The 21073-nt window shown below is 42.5% G+C and overlaps 1 protein-coding gene across 11 annotated transcripts in view; it reads right to left on the bottom strand.

Moving 5' to 3' along the window:
* The window catches only part of TTC12 (tetratricopeptide repeat domain 12), a 51834-nt gene extending 38703 nt beyond the window's left edge, over nt 1-13131 (bottom strand). For 3 of the 11 annotated variants that reach the window (XM_055094851.2, XM_055094848.2, XM_055094850.2), the window contains exons 1-6: nt 12454-12835; nt 11337-11409; nt 4199-4362; nt 3637-3658; nt 2970-3047; nt 2006-2127 (exon numbers count right to left, since the gene is read on the bottom strand). In XM_055094851.2, the coding sequence (XP_054950826.2) occupies nt 2006-2127; nt 2970-3047; nt 3637-3658; nt 4199-4362; nt 11337-11394 (444 nt within the window). In that variant the 5' untranslated portion in view covers nt 11395-11409; nt 12454-12835. Of the gene's footprint in view, nt 1-2005; nt 2128-2969; nt 3048-3636; nt 3659-4198; nt 4363-11336; nt 11410-12453 lie in introns of all 11 variants that reach the window. The other 8 variants (XM_003805472.5, XM_008971707.5, XM_008971715.4 and 5 more) reach the window with 8 other exon arrangements.
* Between the last annotated feature and the right edge of the window lie 7942 nt (nt 13132-21073).

The following is a 21073-nucleotide window of genomic DNA, read 5'->3' as shown; positions in this document are numbered from 1 at the left end:
TTTTTCTTTCTCTCTTAAGGCTTGGATTAAACACCCTATAACTTCCTCAATCTCTTTTGTTTTTGCACATTTTAAAAAGGAACTACTTTTTCCAAACAGCAATTAAACTCCAGATTTATCTAAATTATACCGGCAATCTATTGATCATAACATTAACTCCAGGGGAAAAGCAAAGCAATGAAAGGTTAGGTTTTCTCTCTAGCAAGCAACACTCAATTTACAGGGTCCTTATTAAGTGTTTTCTGACACTGCACGCATACAGGGGAAGCATTTTAAAAATAGTCAATGGTTCAAACGGTTTGTAACACCAGGGAGCACATTGTCCATTATTTTGTCTCTGCATAAGCTTTCTCCTTGGGAAAGCTGAGAGGAATCACTCCCTCAAACCTTTTCATTACATTTCCTTATATTTATCCACATTCATTCTTAATGTGATTCTTCAGAACTAATCAAAGTGCTGCTTAAAAATGAGTGCAGTGAAAATATAACTAATTTAGATGAATCAGAGTATAGACAGTCTGAATTAGATATGTCTGAAATTATATAACTTTTTTAAAGCAATTCAATTTTGTTGCTTTCAAATAATTTCAGAGTAACACAACTGAATAAGCATCAGTAGGCAGATGTTTTTAGAGACCAAATTTGGTAATAAATAAGAAGGAACTATAATTATTCCATTAATTGCTTGCATTTAAGTGATGCCTCTGAATTGTCAACAGAAACTTAACTCCCTTAATTGGACTTATTGTGCTTTTAACGTTATGTAACTAAAAAAGGATTTATTGAACATCTGCTATAAATAAAGCATTAGGGGAAAAAGTATATGGCAGTTTTTGCCCTCAAAAAGTTTATAATCTTGTTCGGGTAATGCAATGTACTGCTAAATCAACCTCTGGCCATCTTTTTTACCGATTCACTTCCTTATAACAAGTTTTCTCCAAAATTGGGAGAGTTTAAATGACACTTCAACTCTAGTCCAACATATCCAAATTGCTAAACTAGTGAGATTATACTGCTTGGATTTATTTATCATTAAGTCACTGTCACTCCCCATATGTTTCGGCTTCTGAATGTCCTGTTTCTTGCTTCCAGTCCTCTTCCTCAACATCACAGAGCCAGACATTCTTAATCTCGAGTTAGGGAAATTAGAGCTGATGAGGACTCTGCTGAGCCTCTCCCTCTTGCAAATGACAAGGCATCAAGTCCACCTCACACAGGTCCTGCTGACATATTCTGACCATGGGGTAATCATGTCCATGAATCTGCCAATTTTTCAGGCCTGTCCAGCAGAGAACTCTACCACACAAAAACTAAACTACTTTTCAAAGATAAGGTCACAGGTGATGGTTTTGTTTCAGTTGAGAGCTATCAGCCTATCCCTTCATTAAGTAGTAAATAAACATCTGGGTGGTTTTTACCTGGTGTTCCAGGAAATTGAGCTCATTTGTGACATATACTAATGCATAAAAACTTTCAGAAACCCAAAATTTCCAAGAAATTGGCTCCAGGACCATTGGCTATCCACTTTATCCCTGTTGCAGAATCTTAAAGAGAGACTGATACAATGAATGAGAAACTAACAGGTGGGCATCCCCTAGGAGTTAAGACTAGTACCGAAAAAGGAGGCTGAAGAAATCTGTTGGTAGCAGAATTCTAAGGTCCCATAGGTCATTTCATTCCACTAGTTTTCTCCTTTATCCACAGGGACAAGTGCATGGTCACCATCAGTGATATGATGGAGCTGACTTATACTATGGAGAGAGCTGATGATGGACAGCTCTTCCCAAGTCCTCCTGCAGTGATTCCAAATTAGATCATGGTGAGAATATTTGCATCATGGAAACTGGTAAGTGCTACGTATAAGTCAGCTCCTCCCACACTTAAAACAAGAGCCAGTTCTTATAAACATTTCCCAGCCCAACATCTAGCCTCATCTTTGTTTTCCCAGGTTTAGTGGCAACTATTCCCTGAGAAAGCCCCATGGATACATTCTTGCCTCACTGACCTGGGCTCGGTTGGTGTACAGCACTTTCATGTCCTTCAGCTTCTCCAAACCCTCACTGTAGCGCAGGATAGCTGTTTCATAATTGCCTTCAGCAAATGCTTCATTCCCTTTTTCTTTTAGGGCTATGGGAATATAAGTTACACAGGTGAGCTCTCACCACACATCAGAAAATCTCTCAGACTTTATTCCCCCGATTTTCCAATTCTATTTCGAAGGTCTTCACTTCTATTGATCCTAAAGGGACTTGACACTTGTTTTTCTCTGCAGATACTTCAGGACCAGCTTCTTCAAGTATTTTTTTTTCCTTCAAATCCACCCATGTCTTCTAAGTAGATTCTCAGAAAAAGTAAATGTTTCTGCATTGAGGCTGAGAACCATACTAAGCTTGCCACAGAGACCAAATCTGTGCATTCGGTGTCTCATAAAGAGGGTCAAATAATTAATTTTCCCAACAAATATGGAATCATTCAGACCTGCAGCACACACAGCCCTGGGTGGTATAAAATAAAAGTGAAAACATTCTTCTATCATATGTATCTCCCTGCAACATACACAATCCCATCCCTTCCTTTTCCTTGATGTCTCCTCTCCTATCTCACAGCTGTTTTATTTTTCTTTTCCACTTCTTCATCTATGCCTTAGGCTAGCCAGTGGCAGCTCACTCTCACCCCCCACTACTTCCTGAGCATTGTTTAGTACAATTCACTTTGCTCTGCTAAGTGCACAGGGAAGCTTCAGAAAGAGGTTTCACTGGAGGTAGGTGTATCCTACCCCCTGCTTGTTGCAGCAGGAACAGAGAACAGACCACCAATGATTTCCTTCTGGCCAGGTCCCATTGCCTCAAGCCCATCACAAACCTCACCACTGGGAATCTAGATGTCCTCAAATGTCAGCATACAGGCTTTCATGTGCTCTTTCTAGCACAAATCACCCCAGCCATTGAAAAGTAAGGACTGACAATTACCATCCGCCAAGACTTTGTTTTCCCTTCTTCTCTTGGCTCGTTCCTTTGCATCCTTCTCAACAGATGCCAAGAAGGCCTCTGACAGCAGGGTAATTTCAGATATTAAAAAGAAAAATCCAAATACTATAATCAGTTCTTTAGCTCAAATTCGAAGTGTTACTTTAGAGCCACACGTATGCATATGCACACAGGCACACACACGCACACACACCATTCTGAGGCAACTAAAATGACATTTTCTTAATTTGACATTAAATGGTAATCTGTGTGATGTATTATTACACATGATGGCTATGACTGTGCTTCAAATTTGAATTATGTCTTTTAAAAGAGTTTTTCTTTGAAGAGAGATTTTTTTGTTCCGTTTAGCATAATGAGCTTCTGAGCTGAGCAACAGAGAAACTATCTGGATCCCTTGAACAGGGTAAATTGGATGATACAGAATAACTGAATTGAGTTTACAAAAGGTTGACCAAGAGAAAATAAAGAAAAACCTCTCAGGGACATTCCCGCTGATCAATAGTAACAGAATGGGATGATCAGTAGGTTTTTGTTCACAGGTTATTTGTAAGCTCAAAGGCAATAATTTAAGGGTCTAGGAGCTACAATCAATCAAAACTGGTCCTATATAAAGAATGAAAATTGGGAAGAGAGATGCTGTCCTTACCTGAGTTTATTTCTTCTGCACTCTGTAGACGTAGGTTACCATAAAAACAAAGAAACAAATTTCAAAAACCACTCTAATTTATATGTATATAAACCAAGAAGGCAAATCAATTACAAACAAGAGGCCTTTTTTTTTAACCATCAAAACTGAAGGGCTCAGAATTCATGGGGCGTGCTTTAAATCAGGAGATCTGATTATGGGCACAATTGCTATGGGACTGAGTCTGCAAAACAAGGCTGCCCAGGTCAAGGGACCTCAGCTGTGGCTTATGAGTTGGAAATGAGTTAGAATACATTACCTTAAAGGTACAGCTTAAATATATCACACAAGCTCATGGGGTGGAGAGGGGAAATTTCCATTAAAATAGATCCAAAGGGTTGTTTAAAGATAACCCAGAAAGATCAAAGGAAAAAAAATCAAATTTTATACTTTCTTATAAAAAATAAATCTAAGAAACAAAAGACCATTTCAGCCTTGCTGGACAGTTTGAGATTAAACTACTGCCTAGGTGTAGGTCTTCTCACTGTAAGTACTTATATAACTTCTCAATAGAAAAAGAAACCTTCATAGCAGTTTGTGGAGGACTGATCATAGTCTTGTTCAAGGTGGTCCTGCATTCATCCTCCTCCTGGTCTTCCTCCATAAGCAGTAGTCTCTTTTCTGTCTCCAGGACAGCTTTCTGTTGCACAACTGGGTCATCAGAATTCATCTCCTGAATTAAATTGGCTAGAGAAGAAATCAGATGTGACTTAATCAAACAAGATATTCAAAAGAATCTATTCACTAGAAAGGATGGCGCATAAAATGCATGGGAAAGATCTTAAAGAAAAAAATAGAGCAATAGAAAGCAAAATAGATCAAGCAGAACCAATGAGAAAAAATTAACAACAGGTTTTTTTTTTTTTTGCCTAGAAAAAGTTGCAGGTGAGTATAGCTATTAGCTTTAAGGAACAGAGTTTTAAGCCATTATTCAATTCAACAATAATTTATGGAGAGCTCATTATGAGTTAGATATTATGCTGATGCTATAGATAACAATGATGAATAAAAAAAGATCCTTTTTTGAAGAGTTTATGAACTTGTGTGGGAGACAAACATGTAAGTACAGGCAGCTCAAAATCGCAAAACAACAGCCCTTAACCCTATCCTCACCTGTCTTCACTTTACTGCTTATCCAGCTTAGATTCCATGGTCAATCACTCAGCAGCCATCCTGCCCATATACTCAACTCCCTTGCCCTGCTATCTCACCTAACAGACAAAATTCCAGCTCTACATAATTCCAATTACCCAATTCTCCCAGTCTGCATTAGGAATGCTATGTACTGAGGGAGACAGATAGATGCCTGGGGGACTGGTCCAAACTCAAACTCAACTGGACCTTCAGTGATGCCCAGCAATCCTTGTTATCCTGGGCAAGATATCCTGTCACTCCCCCAATGACTTTTAACAGTTTGCAATCTAAACCTGACCATCTCAAAAAGATGCCCTTATTTATCAATTCAGAGAGGAAAGAGATGCCATCGACTTCCTGCTATTAAAACTACAAAACTGCCTATACCTACATCCATCCTTCCTTACTACCAGGAAAAGGTGCCCATTCTTCTGTAAGGTTAGTCCCTCATCCTGGGCCCAGGATTCCATTGTCATATTTTGCATAATCAGGAACCCTGCATCACCAATTAATAATCCTATTGTGCAATATTTTCAACCTATTCCATTCGACCAGCTTCCTTCTAAATTATGTACTTTAAATCTCTCCTAATGCTCTGTCTCCTCCCCTTCACAATTAAACTTCTTAATTCATTTTCCTGTTCTAATTTCTTCATTTTCCACTGAGTCTTCAAGGAAATTAGAAATTTTTAATTGTACAATATTTCAAGCATACAGAAAGTAATACAACATTTTTGTTTCTATGCCATTTATAAGTTAATGGTATCTTTTCTCCAGCATGCTTTAATACTTAGTATTTGTATCATTTAGATTTTGCTGCATCACACACCACGTCAAAACTTAGTGGTTTGAAACAAACCACCATTTTTGTGGCTTAGTTTACAATTATCTATGTCAACAATTTGAGCTGAATTCAGCTGGCCAGTTCTTCTGGTTTCAGCTGGACTCACACATATATCCATGGTCAACTGTCAGTCATCTAAGTGGCTCTGCTTTAGAAAGTCTGCTGGCTGTTGGCTTGAGAAATGCGAGCAACCAGGGTAAGTGTGTCTTACTTTCTCATGAGTGGTATGAGTGCAAGCCCTAATTCAAATGCACTTTTCAAGCCTCTGCTTGTGTCATGTTTGCAAACATCCTTTTGGCCAAAGCAACGCACATGGCCAACCCAGATTCAAGTGGCAGAGAAATAGGCTCCACTCTTGATGGGAAGAAAGGAATCTGTAACCATTCTTGCAATCTACCAGAATATTTGTGTATGTAATATTTAAACAATTTTTAAAAATAGTTGTGTAAAATGTGCATTCATTTGCCACCTACTTTTTTCTCTTAAGATGCTTTAGAGATGTGTTCTTGATACACGCTTCCAGTTGATTCATTTAAACCATTATATATACCATAGTTAATCCATTCTTTTATTGATAGCCAGGTGGTTTTTTAGTTTTTTCTAAAGTAAATAAATGCTGAATTGAATACCTGTATGTACATATTTCCTTGTGCACATATGTTACATATCCTTCAGGATATGGCTGTACCAATTTTTACTCCTACAAAAGAGTACAAGAGGAAGTTCCCATTCTTCTACATTCTTATCATCACTTGCTAGGTTAAACTTTTTAATTGTTGTCAATGTAATGGATGGGAATGGTATCTCATTAACATTTTAATTTGCATTTTGCTGAATTTGATTGGAATTGAGCATCTTCTTATTGATTTGCACCCATTTGGATTTCTACGAAGAGCCTACTCCTATCCTTGGCCAATTTTCTATTGGGTCATTGTCTCTTTCTTATTAGTTAACATAATTTCTTTTTTAAAAAATTCTTTTTTTTTAAGAGATGGTCTTGCTATGTTGTCCAGGCTGGATTTGAACCCCTGGGCTCGAGCGATCCTCCTGCTTCAGCCTCCTGAGTAGCAAAGACTACAGGCACACACCACCATGCCTGGTTGATTTGATTGTGAAACAGGGGCGTTCTCTGATCCCCCTCGCAGGACATGCGACAGGGGTGTGGCTTGCCTGTTCAGTCACCACCACTGCTCAAACCCCTGAGGGGAGGGGGAGAACGCAGACGGACAAGTGCAGGAGCCCAGTTGGGCGCGTGTTACAGCGTGTCCTTTTAGCCCTGCCATCTGTGGACGACTTGAGTGTTAACCAGCTTGACGGACCTCTGCCTTTTCACAAGGGCAGAGGGAAGTGACAGCTTTTTGTATCCCGAGCTCTTGCCCAGCGTCCCCGGAAGAATCAGGTCACACACAGGACTGAAGGATGAATGTGGGGTTTTACTGAGTGGTGGAGGTGGCTTTCAGCGGGATGGATGGGGAGCTGGAAGGGGGGATGGAGGGGAAAGATGATCTTCCCCTGGAGCCTGGCCATCCAGTGGCCAAACTCCCCTCTGGCTGCTCCCAGCCAAACTCCTCTCAGCATTCAGACATTCCTCCTCTTTTCTCTACTGTGTCGTTCTGCCATTTGTCTGCTTGTGTCCTCATCTCACCTGTTTGTCTGCTTCTGGAGCCTGGGGTTCAGAGTCTACATGGGCACAGGATAGGGGAGCATGGCAGGCCAAAAGGCAACTTTTTGGGCACGAAAACAGAAATGCCTGTTTCCACTTAGTGCTGCAGATCTCCCGGCTTGAGGGTGGGGTCTTTGCCAGGGAACCACCCTCTTCTATCCACTATTCCCATCTCCTATCCGTATCAGTTGTATATATTCTGGACTGGTTACATGTATTTCCAAACATCTTCCCCTTGGGTATTCTTTGTCTTTTCATTTGTTTTTATGGAATATGTTGTTGAAGAGATTTTCTTTTTAATTTTAATGTGTTAAATATACCATCTTTTCCTTTACAATTTAGGTCTTTTGTGTCAGTAAGGTTATAAATATACTCTCTTATGGTGTCTTATAAAAGTTTTAAAGTTTTTTTCTTACTAAGATATGTAATTCACCTAGAGTTGACTTTCACGTAGGGCAGGAGCATTATTTGTTGAGAAGTCCCTGCCAGCAATGTGTCTCATCATCCCTGTTATGTGTGCAAATCTTCTCCAGGCTCCTCATTCCTTTCCCCTGATTGTCCTTTCCAGCACGAAAACCTCCATGCATTGATTACTATGGCTTTATAATAAATCTTGAATGTCAGGTAGGGAAAGTTGTCCTGCCTTTTTTTTTTTTTCCTGCAGAGTTTTCTTGGGTCTTCTTGGTCCTTTGCTCTTCCACGTAAACTTTGGAATCAGCTTGCTGAATTTTAGTACATACTACTTTGGGGGTTTTGATCTAAATTGTATTTACTGCATAGAATATTTTAAAAATTGACATTTTTACCAAATAAGTCTTCCTAGGATTAAATATGTCTCCATTTATTTAGCTCTTCTTTCATGTCTTTTAATTAATTTTTTAAAATTAACTCAACTGCACACTTTATTCTAATTTCATTGTTTTTCTCCCTAATGCCCTTTTTCTATTCCAGGATCCCATCCAGAACACTATACGACATTTAGTCATGTCTCCTTAGGCTTCTCTAGGCTGCGACAATTTCTCACCCTTTCCTTATTTTGATGACCTTGACAGTTTTGAGTAGTACTGATCAGGTATTTCATAGAATACCTTGCAATTTGGGTTTATCTGGTATTTTTCTCACGGTTAGACTGGGGTTACAGGATTTGGGGAAAAAGACCATGGCACACTATGGCGTACCAGGGATGCATGCCATCAGTGTGATTTATCAGGAGGTTAACCTTGATCATCTATCTGAAATTGTGTTTGCCAACCTTTTCCACTGTAAAGTTACTTTCTTCCCTCCCTTTCCATACTGTACTCTTTGGAAGCAAGTCACTAAATGTATCTCACATTTAAGGGGTAGAGATGCTCCACCTCCTTGAGGGAAGAGTCATTACATAAATTAGATGGAATTGATTTACTGCTCTCAGGGTAAACACAAATTCCTTACCATGGTTTCCAAGGTCTTTCCTAATCTGGCCCCTCCATATTCAGATGGGACTCTTCTCTCCTTGATCTCTTCTTTCCAGCCATTTGGGGCTTTTTATTCTTTTAGTTCCTCAAAAGCGCCACACTCTTTCTTCACTCTTAGCTTTCCTACCTCCTTACTTCCCACTCAGGACACTCCCCTGTCATTTCCCCAGTGACCAACTCCGACTCACTCTTCACATTTTGCCTAAATCTCACTTCTTCAGGAAAACTTTATTTAATTTCTGTTATGGACTAAATTGCATCCCCCCCAAAAATTCACATGTTGAGGCTATAACTCCTGGTATGACTGTATTTGTAGATAGGGCCTTTAAAGAAGTAACTAATTATTGCCCTAATCCAATATGACTAGTGTCCTTGTAAGAAGAGAAACACCAAATATATACACGCACAGAGAGATGACCATGTGAGGGCACAGCGGGAAGGTACCCATCTGCAAGCCAAGGAGAGAGGCCTCAGAAGAAACCAAACCTGCTCACACCCTGGTCTTAGATTTCTAAACTCCAGAACTCTAAGAAAATAAAGTTTTGTCATTTAAGCCAGCCAGTCTATTTTGTTACAGCAGCCCTAGCCGACTAATACAACCTCCCAAAGCTGGGTTAGATCCCTACACTTTGTAATTCTCTGTGTCTCATATTGCATACTTGAAATTACTGTTTAATATCTGTTTTCTCCACTGGACTATTAATACCATGAAAAGAATAATTCTTTGACTGTATTCTCTAGGCCTTACCAACACTCAACACATAGTAAGAGCCCAAGAAGTAAATGTACAGAATCTATATACATGTGGCTACATAAATTTAAATTAATTGAAACAAGCTGCATTTCAAACCTGGGCTGCAGCCACAAACACACAGAACCCTAAGCACTAGACCACAGGGTGGAGTTATAAGCCATATTTCAAATGCTCAATAATCATGTGGCTAGTCGCTACCATAGTGGACAGTGAGGATTATGGAACGTTTTCATCATCACAGAAAGCTCTATTGGACAGCACTGGTATACATGATACCTGAATGAACTTTGAGTATGCATAAGTTAGCCAGGTTAAAAAAAAAGATGAAGAGGCAGTGGGAATGGCAAAGATCCAGTGCAGAGTGTGAAACACAGAGTATGTGTGGCAAAGTATCAGCAGTTTATTGCTGCTCAAGCGTGAGGTAGGGAGATATGAGAGAGGTAAGGACAAGGTCATGGGAGGACTTAAGTCCTGATGAGAGCTTGGGATTTATTATGACTGCAAAAGGAATCCAAGCAGAGAAGTGTCTGGGTCAGATTTGCATTTTAGATACATTACTCTGTGGGAAGTATAAGCCTGGAGACAGGAAAAACAATCAGGGGGTTGTTGAGATAGTCTGGGTAAGAAGAACCAGAACAAAGGGAGGGTTGGAGAGGATGGCTCTCCAACCAAACTAGATGGCTAATTGGATGCAGGGTTATGAGTTGGGAGGAGTCCCAGATGACTTGTAAATTTCTGGATGGTGGTGTCACCAACTGAGACCAGGATGAAGGTGAGGGTAGGAGAAGCAGGTTTTATTTGGGAGGGGGAGGGCAAAGGGGAGGGAAAGAGATGATGCCTCAATTTTGGACACATTTAAGTTTATTTGTGGGATACAGTAGGTATGACAGTACCATAGAGGCAGAGGCTCAGAAAAGAAGGCTAAGTGTCCATGTAGATGTGGGGGTCATGAGCAAACAGGTGGCAGGTAAAGCTACATGTTTAGACCAGCTGAAGAGAAAGGTGGCAGTGGGCCAAGGCCAGAGCTCCATGGAACAGCATTCAGGGATGAGCATTATTCATGTATCATTTACGATGTCACCCAAGCTAGCTTTAAAACCACTTTATTCCTTGAACCCATACAATCTGCTACAAGCAGCAATTTCAGCATATTGCCTGTATTTACTATGTAAGGTCTGTTTGCTTGTTGGTTTGTTTGTTTCTATACTCAAGCAAGCTCCCTGAACAGGGACTGACAGGTTTGGAAATTCCTGAATGTGATCTGTGGGATCAGAGTACATTTCTTTGAGATCCAACCTGCCTAAACTTGGGAAAGGACTTTCTTGTCTAGAGAGAGAGAAGGGAATGATGATCATAAGCCATCCACGTAATTTGATGGATCCTAAAGGAAAGCCATTTGATTTTGCCTCTGCAGCTCTAAAACAGAAATGGCTCTACTCTAAAACGGGAGGAATCTCACACTGATCAGTGAGGTTCTTGACCCTTGAAGGGAACAGCTGGGTTCATTGTCAATGGGGAAACACCAGCTTGTTTTGACTGGATTCCACATAGAAGGATACAAAATATGGAAGAAAACCGTCAGCCTGAATTCCTATCAGAATGTTAACAGTTTCTCTGATACCAATTAACAGCCAGAAAATACAGCCCTGAGGCTATAACTTGCTTCTCAATACCCTTCTCTTTAATTTCAATTACACTTTTTTCCTAAGAGTTATAAACCTGTCAAGCCACCCAGGAACTTAGAGCAATAATTTCTCTTTATCTACTCCACTTCTCTAAAGCAGAAATTAATTTATGATTTACTAGTACTTACAGATTTCATCCACATTTTTAAGAAATTTCTGCAAATCTTTCTCTCGATCAGCATCCATTGTGAACCGGAATCCCTAAGGGATGCAGCATAACGGTGAAATTAATAATAATAAAGCACTAAACAGAACGGTCAGGCTTATTAGCCTTCTAAAACTAAGAGCCAAGTGATAATTTTTATGACAGTTTTGTTAATGTCAATGAATAACAGCAGGGTGATCCCTTTCATTCCAACTGCTGTTTTAGGCCAAGAGGCACTCATTTATGTGCGGCAATGCTTCCAGAAAGCTTCCAGCCCTCCTTCCAGTGCAGAAAACGCTCTGCAAATAGTTCTTCCCAAGCCAACATCAACCCTGGCGATTTAGGGACCTGGCATGGAGATGAGAAGAGAGCAGATGACAGGTTGCCAAGGATAGAGAAATACACTAACACCTGACTTTGATGATGACAGGCTGGTCTAGTCAGAAGCTTAAATGTGGATGTGTGACAGGTAACAAACTTGGGGCAATTTGCATCTAAATGTCCATACTTGTTTAAAATCTGCCTTTGGCTTGTTTCTGAAGAGTGAAGAAAGGGTACAAATTGACTGAAGGGATTAGAACATAATGTTAACATGCTCACCAGCGTCTCTTCTGCTCTAGGTACCTTAGATATTATTTTACAGTTGTTTTTGTGCGAGAAGGCCCCGTGGTGTACCCAGCAGTACTCAGTGGTTCATCCACAGATCATAAAAATCATCGGGAAGATTGTTAAATATACAGCTTCCTCAGCCGTAGCCCGAGATTTCAAGTCAGTAAACCCGGGACATTGCCCAGCCACGAATATAGATTTTAAACACTTTCCAGGTGATTCTCATTTCCATGGCCAGGTTTCATAGTAGTGTAACACGCTTCTAACACGTAATCTGCCACGAACAAACTACGAGTGATTTAATCGAGTCTCAGTGTCCTCATCTCCACCAGTTACAAGCTGTGTGATTCTGGCTAAATTCACAACCTCTCCGAGCCTCAGAGTCCTCACCCATACTATGGGAACAGTAAGAGAGAAACTACGAGGACTATTCTGCGGACTGATGTAAAGCACCAGGCACGCGACGAGTCCTCACCGTGAAGCACCCTTACCTATATAAAACAGGGGGTGGGGTTGCGGCTTAACTGAATAATCGCTAGGGTTTCTTCCAGGTCAAATCTTTTCAACTCCCACGGAACAGAGGCCCAGTCCAGTGAATTAATCTGCCCAACGGTATGAAGGTTAGAAGGCAGGCGCGCGGGTGCATGGACAGGAGACAACCTCTGTCTCCCAGGGCATGGATCTCAGGGTCCTCACTGCCTGGCCAGTGCCCCCCCACGCTAGGGTGAGAGGGCCAGAGCCAGGTGATGGCGAAGCGGCGCCGCGCTCAGTGCTTCACTCGGTAGGTCTGCGGCAGCGGAGACCTGTGCCCGAGCCCCGCGCGGAGCCTGCCCCAGACGCGCGCTGCCCGCCGGGCGCAAAGAGGCCAGGCCGCACGCACTGTTGCCCAGCAACCGCTCCCAGGCGTCCGCAGGTCCCGGGCCCTCCATGCAGGTCCCAGACCGCAGCCAAGACCTTCCCATGCTCTGGGGCCCAAAGCAGCGTCCTCTGCTCGGCTCTGAAGGCCAGTGCAGGACCAGCTCCCAGGGGGGATTCCGGGGTACCCCGCGGCACCGACCTGATTCGCCCAGCTTTGGACAGGAAATGGCGCGGTGACCTGCCTGGGCTGGGGCGGGGCCAGGAGCCAGGGGCCCGGGGCGGGACCAAGGGCGGGGCCAGGAGCCAGGGCCCGGGGCGGGACCAAGGACGGGGTCAAAAGCCAGGAGGCGGGACAGGGGGCGGGCATGGACCCGCGATCAGATTCGCCACAGCAGAGCTCCAGCTCCGGAGCGCGCCAAGTTGAAGGCCAAAGTCGAGGTTGGGATGCCCGATGCCTGGCGCGGGGAGACGGAGGAAGCAAAGTGCTGGTAACTAAAGCAGCGTCTGCTGCTCGCCTTTTTTCTACTGAAGAAGGGTTGTCTCACTCCCGTTAGCTTAAATATCCTTGCCCAAAATGTAAAGTCTCCAGTGTACTTGTGAATCCGGTTTTGTTTATTGATAAATGTGTGAGTTAGAAGACTCACACATTTATCCTTAGGAAAGTTATTTGAGTAACCTTTTTAATCCTCAGTTTTCTCACCTGTGAAATGGAGAAATGGCACTTTCTCATAAGGTTTATGGTTAAAGTGCTGTAACCGCCCAATAGGTTCACCTTGCTCACTGCCTAAACAGAGTCGATTTATCAAGACAGGGGAATTGCAATAGAGAAAGAGTAATTCACACAAAGCTGGCTGTGAGGGAGACCGGAGTTTTATTATTACTCAAATCAGTCTCCCTAGCTTTCAGGGATCAGAGTTTTTAAGGATAATTTGGTGGGTAGGGGTCAGTGAGTCGGGAGTGCTGATTGGTGGGCTAGGAGATGAACTCACAGGGAATCAAAGCTGTCCTCTTGTGCTGAGTCAGTTGCCAGGTGGGGGTCATAAGACCAGATGAGCCAGTTTATCCATCTGGGTGGTGCCAGCTGATCCATCGAGTGCAGTGTCTGTGAAATATCTTAAGCATTGATCTTAGGTTTTACAATAGTTGATGTTATCCCCAGGAGCAATTTGAGGTTTAGAATCTTGCAGCCTCTAGCTGCATGACTCCTAAACCATAATTTCTAATTTTGTGGCTAATTTGTTAGTCCTGAAAAGGCAGTCTAGTCCCTGGGCAAGAAGGGGGTTTGTTTGGGAAAGGGCTGGTATTGTCTTTGTTTCAAAGCTAAACTATAAACTAAGTTCCCCCCAAAGTTAGTTTGGCCTATGCCTAGGAATGAACAAAGACAGCTTGGAGATGAGAAGCAAGATGGAGTCGGTTAGGTCAGATCCCTTTCACCATCTCAGTTATAATTTTGCAATGGTGGTTTCAGTGCCTGGTACCTAGTCAGTAGGAACAGGTGGCACGTGACATCCGGGGAATCATAGGGTTTAGAGCAGAATGAGCTAATGGGCACATTCATTCATGCCCCAAATACATGCACACAGCCCTAAAGAAATTTCAGTCTGTTTTTCTAAACAAAATCTCAGAGTATTATGTGCAGGGTTACCAATGGAAAAAAAGCAGGTTTAGGGGAAACTTGAGCTTAAGTTCACGGTCAGAAACACCTGGAACTTCTTGGCAAATGAGTGCTTTATGGAAACCTGTTTGGTAGGGAACAAGGAGCCCCTAGAGATGGAATTCGCCAGAGGGGAGAGGGATCCAGGCATGGCCAGCTAGCTCTAGTGTTGATTCCAAGTACAGCCTGTTGACTCTCTTGTGGCCTAGGCCCCATAGGATGCATGCCTATGTCCTGTAGAGAACAGAAGAGCTGTTTGACTGAAGTCTCTATGATGCATTGGTACACATACCGTCCTGCTTGGGTACCCCTCTAATGCAGTATAACACAAAGGGGCCACGGATGTTCTGCTCCTCTTGGCAGCTGAATGGGTACAGCATCAGCAGAGTGAGTCTTTTGGCTCATCAACTGCAGCAGGAGACCTGGGGATCCCAGCAGGACATGGTCACAGTGGCTGTCCCAAGGGAATGAGGTGCCTCAGGAGAAGTAGCAGACAGTGTAGGTGCCTGGCAGGAGCAAGGACGTTAATGAGCACAGGCTAGGCACACCATAGGGATCCTCAGAAAGATATAGGATACTTCACAGTGACCTTCCAGCCTGTGGGAATTGATGGAGACAAGAACCAGTGAAGTTTTGGTTATCACCATTAGTATCACCCCATTTTCCTCTTAGGCCTGTGAGGCCTTGAACACACGAAGGCTATATGCCTATGGTCCCCCACCTCAGGGTGTTTCTTATCACATTGAGGCCAATAGTTCCAAATCACTTACTTCCTATCCTACTACTCTTTTCACTAAACTCCTTTCCTAGGTTCCAGAGGTATCTGCCCACAACTGACTGTACCACCTAACCATTCACTCACACATTTGTTCAGCTAGTGTGAGTGGCCTATAGTGTGCTAGATGCAGCGGAAGGCCCCTGGGGTGCACTTGACAAATATTCATCACATGCTAAGTGGTTAAGAGCTGGGGCTCTGGAGCCATTTTGCTGGGTTCAAATCTCACATCTCCACCTATTAGCATTCATTAAAATGTCTTGAAGCACCTACTATGCACCTTCTATTGTGCTATGTACTGGGGATCATATTCCGCCTCTTTTATTACTAACACTACTGAAATCTTCCTTACAAACTTTGTAAAATTAATCAGGGAAGCAGGGAAAGGGAGAAATAAAATAAGCCCAGCTTGCAGCACATTCAGCATGAACCATGAGGTCAGCTTGTTCTCTGGCCTGCTTCTTCATAATTGTTTAGTGTCTGTTATCTCAGAATCACGTAGACCCAGTTACAAGATTATAGTTCCCCTTAACTGCTCTATAGTTAACAACTTGAACATAAAACATTATGTTTTCCACTTGGAGTATTCTTTCAGGTCCTGCATACCAGTGAAATTACTAATGTCAGCTGTTCTGAAGGACCCATTGACACCAGCTGGTCTGAGGGCCCCACTATGACCCTGTCCTGCTGGCCCCCCCAGGTCTCCTACTGTAGCTGACCAGAAGTTGACTCACCAAAGAATGCAGTTCCCAAATCCTGATACTTTCATCCCCCTTATCCCACCAATGGACAACCCCAGTTTTCTAGCCCCTCACCTCCATGATCTCCTTAAAAACCCCAGCCCAGCACTCCACTGGGAGATAGATTTGAGGGACTTCTCCTCACTGCAGCTCTCCTCCCCCTCAGTTGGTGCCCTGTGATCTGATTCTTTCTGTGCTGCACATCCTTCTATCTCAATGTAACTGGTCTGTTATACACAGTGGGCATACAGTCTGTTGGTTCTATGCATCTGCTACTGCTACTGCTAGATGTGTGACCTTAAGCAAGTTACTTAATCCCTGTGGGCCTTAGTTTCATCATCTGTAAAACTGGGTTGTTAAATGATTCTCTATCCCATAGGGTTTCTGTGAGAGGTACATGAGTTAATACAGGTCATGTGCTTAGAACGATGCCTGGAGCATTATCAATACCTAGTAAGTATTATCAACTATTACTACTACTATGATTCGTATATGTTAGACCAGGTCCTCTGAACCTTGATTGTGTGTAGAAATTGCCTGGTGATCTTGTTTAAACAGGATAGGGGCTGAGATCTGCAGTGACATCCCTTTATGGACTGTAGCCACACTGAGTAAAAAAGTGCAGACACTTCATTAAATGCTGGGATGCAGCAGAGCACCAGTGGTACCTAGTCACCAGACTCAAGGAGCTTATCACCCAAGGGGAATAAGGGTCAATAAACAAAATCATCATGTAAATTCTCATTGTGATAAGTGCTATAAGAAGTAAAGGGTGAAAAGCAAAGGTAGCACAGGGTGCCATGAAAGTCTAGTCTCAAACACTGGAAGTCTTCCCTGATGATGTGGTGTTTAAGAAGAGACTTGGGGGGTGAGTGGACATTGGACAGTTAAAGAGGGAGGTGGAGAAAGAGCGAATGGCATGGGCAGTCAGGAAGGAGCCTGGTATGGAGGAGGAACAGCAGAACACCAAGTTTGTCTGCTGCATGGAGAACAAAAGGTAAGCAGTGCAAGATGAAGCAAGGGCCAGATCACATTAGGCCTTTGAAAGCCATGTAAAGGTTTTTGGTCTTTATCCTAAGCATCATGCGCAGCCTTCCAGGGGTTTTAGCAGAAAAGTGACATGCTCAGATTTTTATTTTTTCTTAGAAAGTTATTCTGGCTGCAATGCAGAGAATGATCTGGAAAGAGGTGAGAGGGACACTGGTTAGGAGTTTGTTGTGGGTACTGGCGGTAGGAATAGAGATGAATTTGAGATGTATTTTCGAGGGAGGATTGACAGCAGGAAAGTATCAATAATGACATTAGGTTTCCAGCTTGACCAGATTAAGGTTCTCCATTGGCTGAGCTAGAGAATATTAGAGAATAATGTTTGGAGAAAAGATGAGTTCAGATTTGTGATATCCAGTCCAAAATGCCCATGAGTTATCCAAGTATAGATGTGGAGTAAATTGATAATTGTCCCTTAATGTTTGTTCTCCTCTTCTTCAGATCTACCAATTTTTAGCAAGGCCCAAGACACCTAGAGTAGACTGTGTTTCCCAGCTTTCCTTGTGTAATACACGATCAAGTTCTGACCAATTAGATATAAGCAGAGGTGGTGGTGCTACTTCTGGGAAGTGTCCCCAAAAGGATGCCCTTTTCCTTGCTGATTGGAATGGGGACCCAATGGCTGGAGCTGGGCCAGCCATTTTGGACCATGATATAGAAGCATTGTGTTGAGGATCTAGAAGGAGGTGGGGTCCAGAGATCATGGAGCTGCCTCAAGGGCTTTGGACTGCCCGACTTCATATTTCTATATGAGCAAGACATTGAACGCCAACAAGAGATACTTCAGTTGCTGGAAATATAATGACTTTTACTGAAGATTCTGCTATCTTGGGTTTTCTGTCACTCCCAGTCAAACCTAATGTTAACTGATAAGGAAAGCACTCTTCATTTATTCATTCATTCAACTAACACTCTCTTAATGTTTATATCTAATTTTTCATCATAAGTGCATACAATAATGTTATACTAGCACAATAGAAATGTTAATACTTTAAAATGAAGCACAATAATGTTATACTAGCATAATAGAAATGTTGATATTTTAAAATGAAACACATGTTAATTTTTAAATGCATCTCATCCAATAAACTTTAAACATTGGAGCAATTTGATACTGAGATCATGAAATTAAGAAGGTTATGTTATTCTTTTTTCTCCTTGAAGTCATTTTTCCATTTTATATCTCCCCATACACACTTGGAATACTATCCTATTATGGAATTTTTTTTTGTTTTTTGAGATGGAGTCTTGCTCTGTCACCCAGGCTGAAGTGCAGTGGCATGATCTTGGCATAATGTAGCCCATCATGTCTAATACGGCCACTCGGAACCCTTCTTCTTCACTTGTTACAATGGCAAAGTCTAGGGACCTGGCATATGAGTATATGTAAATAACAATGGTTATGATTTACATTTTAAGTGTCAATGTCTATGTATTTTCATATATATTCAAATGCACAGAGGGAAACAGACTTTTAAATTGTTGCTGACTTGCGTTTCAAATATATTTCTCCTAGAGAACCTTTATGAATCATACTTTCACAACGACTACTTCCACCTGATTCAAATCCCTTGTGTGATACTTCAGTTTTACTTTTGTTTTATGTTCTCAGTAAAAATGGGAGAACATTTGTTCACAGTAAGTCTGAGACTTGGAGATTGTACAGTAAATCTGAGACTTGGAGATTGTATAAGTGGTCTCCCCTCTCTTTTACTCTGCTCTCTCTTTAGTGTAAACAATTGTCTTTGTTGTCTTTGTCTCTCTTTGTCTTTTCTCATCAACCATACTTTAAAAACTTAGGTGCAGCCAGGTGCGGAGGTTCACTCCTGTAATCCCAGCACTTTGGGAGACTGACGCGGATGGATTGCCTGAGCCCAGGAGTTCGAGACCAGCCTGGGCAACATGGTGAAACCCCGTTTCTACTAAAATACAAAACAATTAGCCAGGCACGCCTGTAGTCCCAGCTACTTGGGAGGCTGAGCTTGAACCCAAGAGGTGGAGGTTGCAGTGAGCCGAGATTGTGCCACGGCACTCCAGCGTGGGCGACAGAGCAAGACTCCATCACTAAAAAAACAAAAATAAATAAAAGTTTAGGAGAGAGAATTTTTTTTTCTTCTGAGGACATGAGGAATAAAGAGATCTCACCTTTGCCTGCTGAGAGTGATTGGTGTAGACAAAGTCAACCTGAATCCAGGAACCAAACTACAAACATGGCCCATTAGACAAAGACCCCTCACCATGGATGCTGGAGCTGCAATTGATTTGATAACTTTGGCTTCAAAATTTAGAGAAGGAGGAAGCTGAAGGAATGTAACACTGTCTTTTTCCTCCCTAAAGAGAATTCAAAAGTCACATTTGATTTTTTTTCCAAACCTATGTCCTTTTGAAAGAAAAAAAACTGAAAACAAACAAACAAAAAAACAGCATTCTACCATAGACGTAGAAATAATTTCAGGATCCAGTTAGACTTCGTCTGTGTGACCACAGGGGCCAAGAGTCTTCCTTGAGATTTCTATACTTAATGAAATGACACTACGGTTATTAATAACAACAACAGTAATGATAGTAACTAGCCCTCAATGAGCTGCTATGTTCCAGGCATTGTGCTCAGTCCTTTACATGCATTATTTAATTTAAAGCTCTTGATAGCCTTACAAGTTCTTATTCCTATTTCAAAGACAAGAAAATGCAGTGAGAGAGGTGAAGTGATTTGTCAGAGGCTGAGCCAAGATATGAGCCCTGGTCTGTGTCCCACCAGAGCTCAGGCTACCCCACCGCACCACACTGCCTCAGATGTACTTTCTTGAGAGAGCCCTGTTTTAAACTCCTGCCATCAGTGACCACTCCAGGAGCCTCTGGGCCTCGCTGGGCCTCATGAACGTAGAAGCCTCCTTACAGACTGCTCCCTCCACTTCACAGGCTGGCCCACCCCTGCAAAGGTGAAAGATACATCTTAACTATAGCCAGAGGGGCATGCCCCTCACTCCATTAAGAAGGCAGCATGTCTCCACCAGTGTCATCTTTGGATCCTTTCTGGGGATCGTAGGACTTCTCTGCCTGAAAAAGAAAAGCACTGGGCATTCAGTGCCAGGTGGAACCGGTGCCACCAACCCTGCCTAGTGTGGAACAGCACTGCCACCGTGTGGCAGACTGGCTGCACCTGGACAACCACTGTGGCAGAGAAAGGCTGGGACCCACGAGCAGTCAGCCATTCATGCATTTATTTAATGTTTGCTGAGCACCTACTATGTGTCTCGTACCTGGCTAGCTGCCTCTGACTGCTACGTGATCACTTCTCTGGATAGTGAATTAAATGATGTCAACAATTTAGGCTCCAGAGAATGTTTAACACTTATTCATCATTTATTTAGGGTACTTGGTCATTCATTTAGGGGTGATTCATACCACTCAGAAATTATAAAGACAGAGCCAGGCACAGTGGGTCATGCTTGTAATCCCAGAACTTTGGGAGGCTGAGGCAGGAGGATCACTTGAAGCTAAGAGGTCTAGACCAGCCTGGGCAACAAAGCAAGATTCCATCTCTGAAAAGAGTGAAAAAAAAAATTAGTCAGGCATGGTGACATGTGCCTGTAGTTTCAGCTGATCAAGAGGATCACTTGTGCCCAGGAGTTTGAGGCTGCAGTGAGCCAAGATCATGCTACTGCACTCCTGCCTGGATGACAGATTGAGACCCCATCTTGGAAGGAAGGGAGGAAGGAAGGAAGGGAGGGAGGGAGGGAGGGAGGAAAACAGAAAAGAAGAGGGAAAGGAAAGGAAGGGAAGGGAAGGGGAAGGAAGGGGAAGGAAGGGGAAAGAAGGGAAAGGAAGGGGAAGGAAGGGAAAGGAAAGGAAAGGAAAAGAAACAATTGTGATGCATTAGCTTTGTGCAGTGAGGTTTTTTTTGCCTCCAAGGTTTTGGGGACAAGAAGGCACACAGAGAATTAAAGGAGTCCAGAGTTACTTGCTGTCCTGATATAGATCCCATCTCAATTGCTATAAAAGGTTGAGATATGTATTTCTAGAATACATCTTTGCTT

The sequence above is a fragment of the Pan paniscus genome, chromosome 9 (genome assembly GCF_029289425.2).
Source record: "Pan paniscus chromosome 9, NHGRI_mPanPan1-v2.0_pri, whole genome shotgun sequence".
In the NCBI taxonomy this organism is placed as follows: Eukaryota; Metazoa; Chordata; class Mammalia; order Primates; family Hominidae; genus Pan; species Pan paniscus.
The sequence above is the reverse complement of the archived record's forward strand: the minus strand, read 5'-3'. Positions and strand labels throughout refer to the sequence as shown.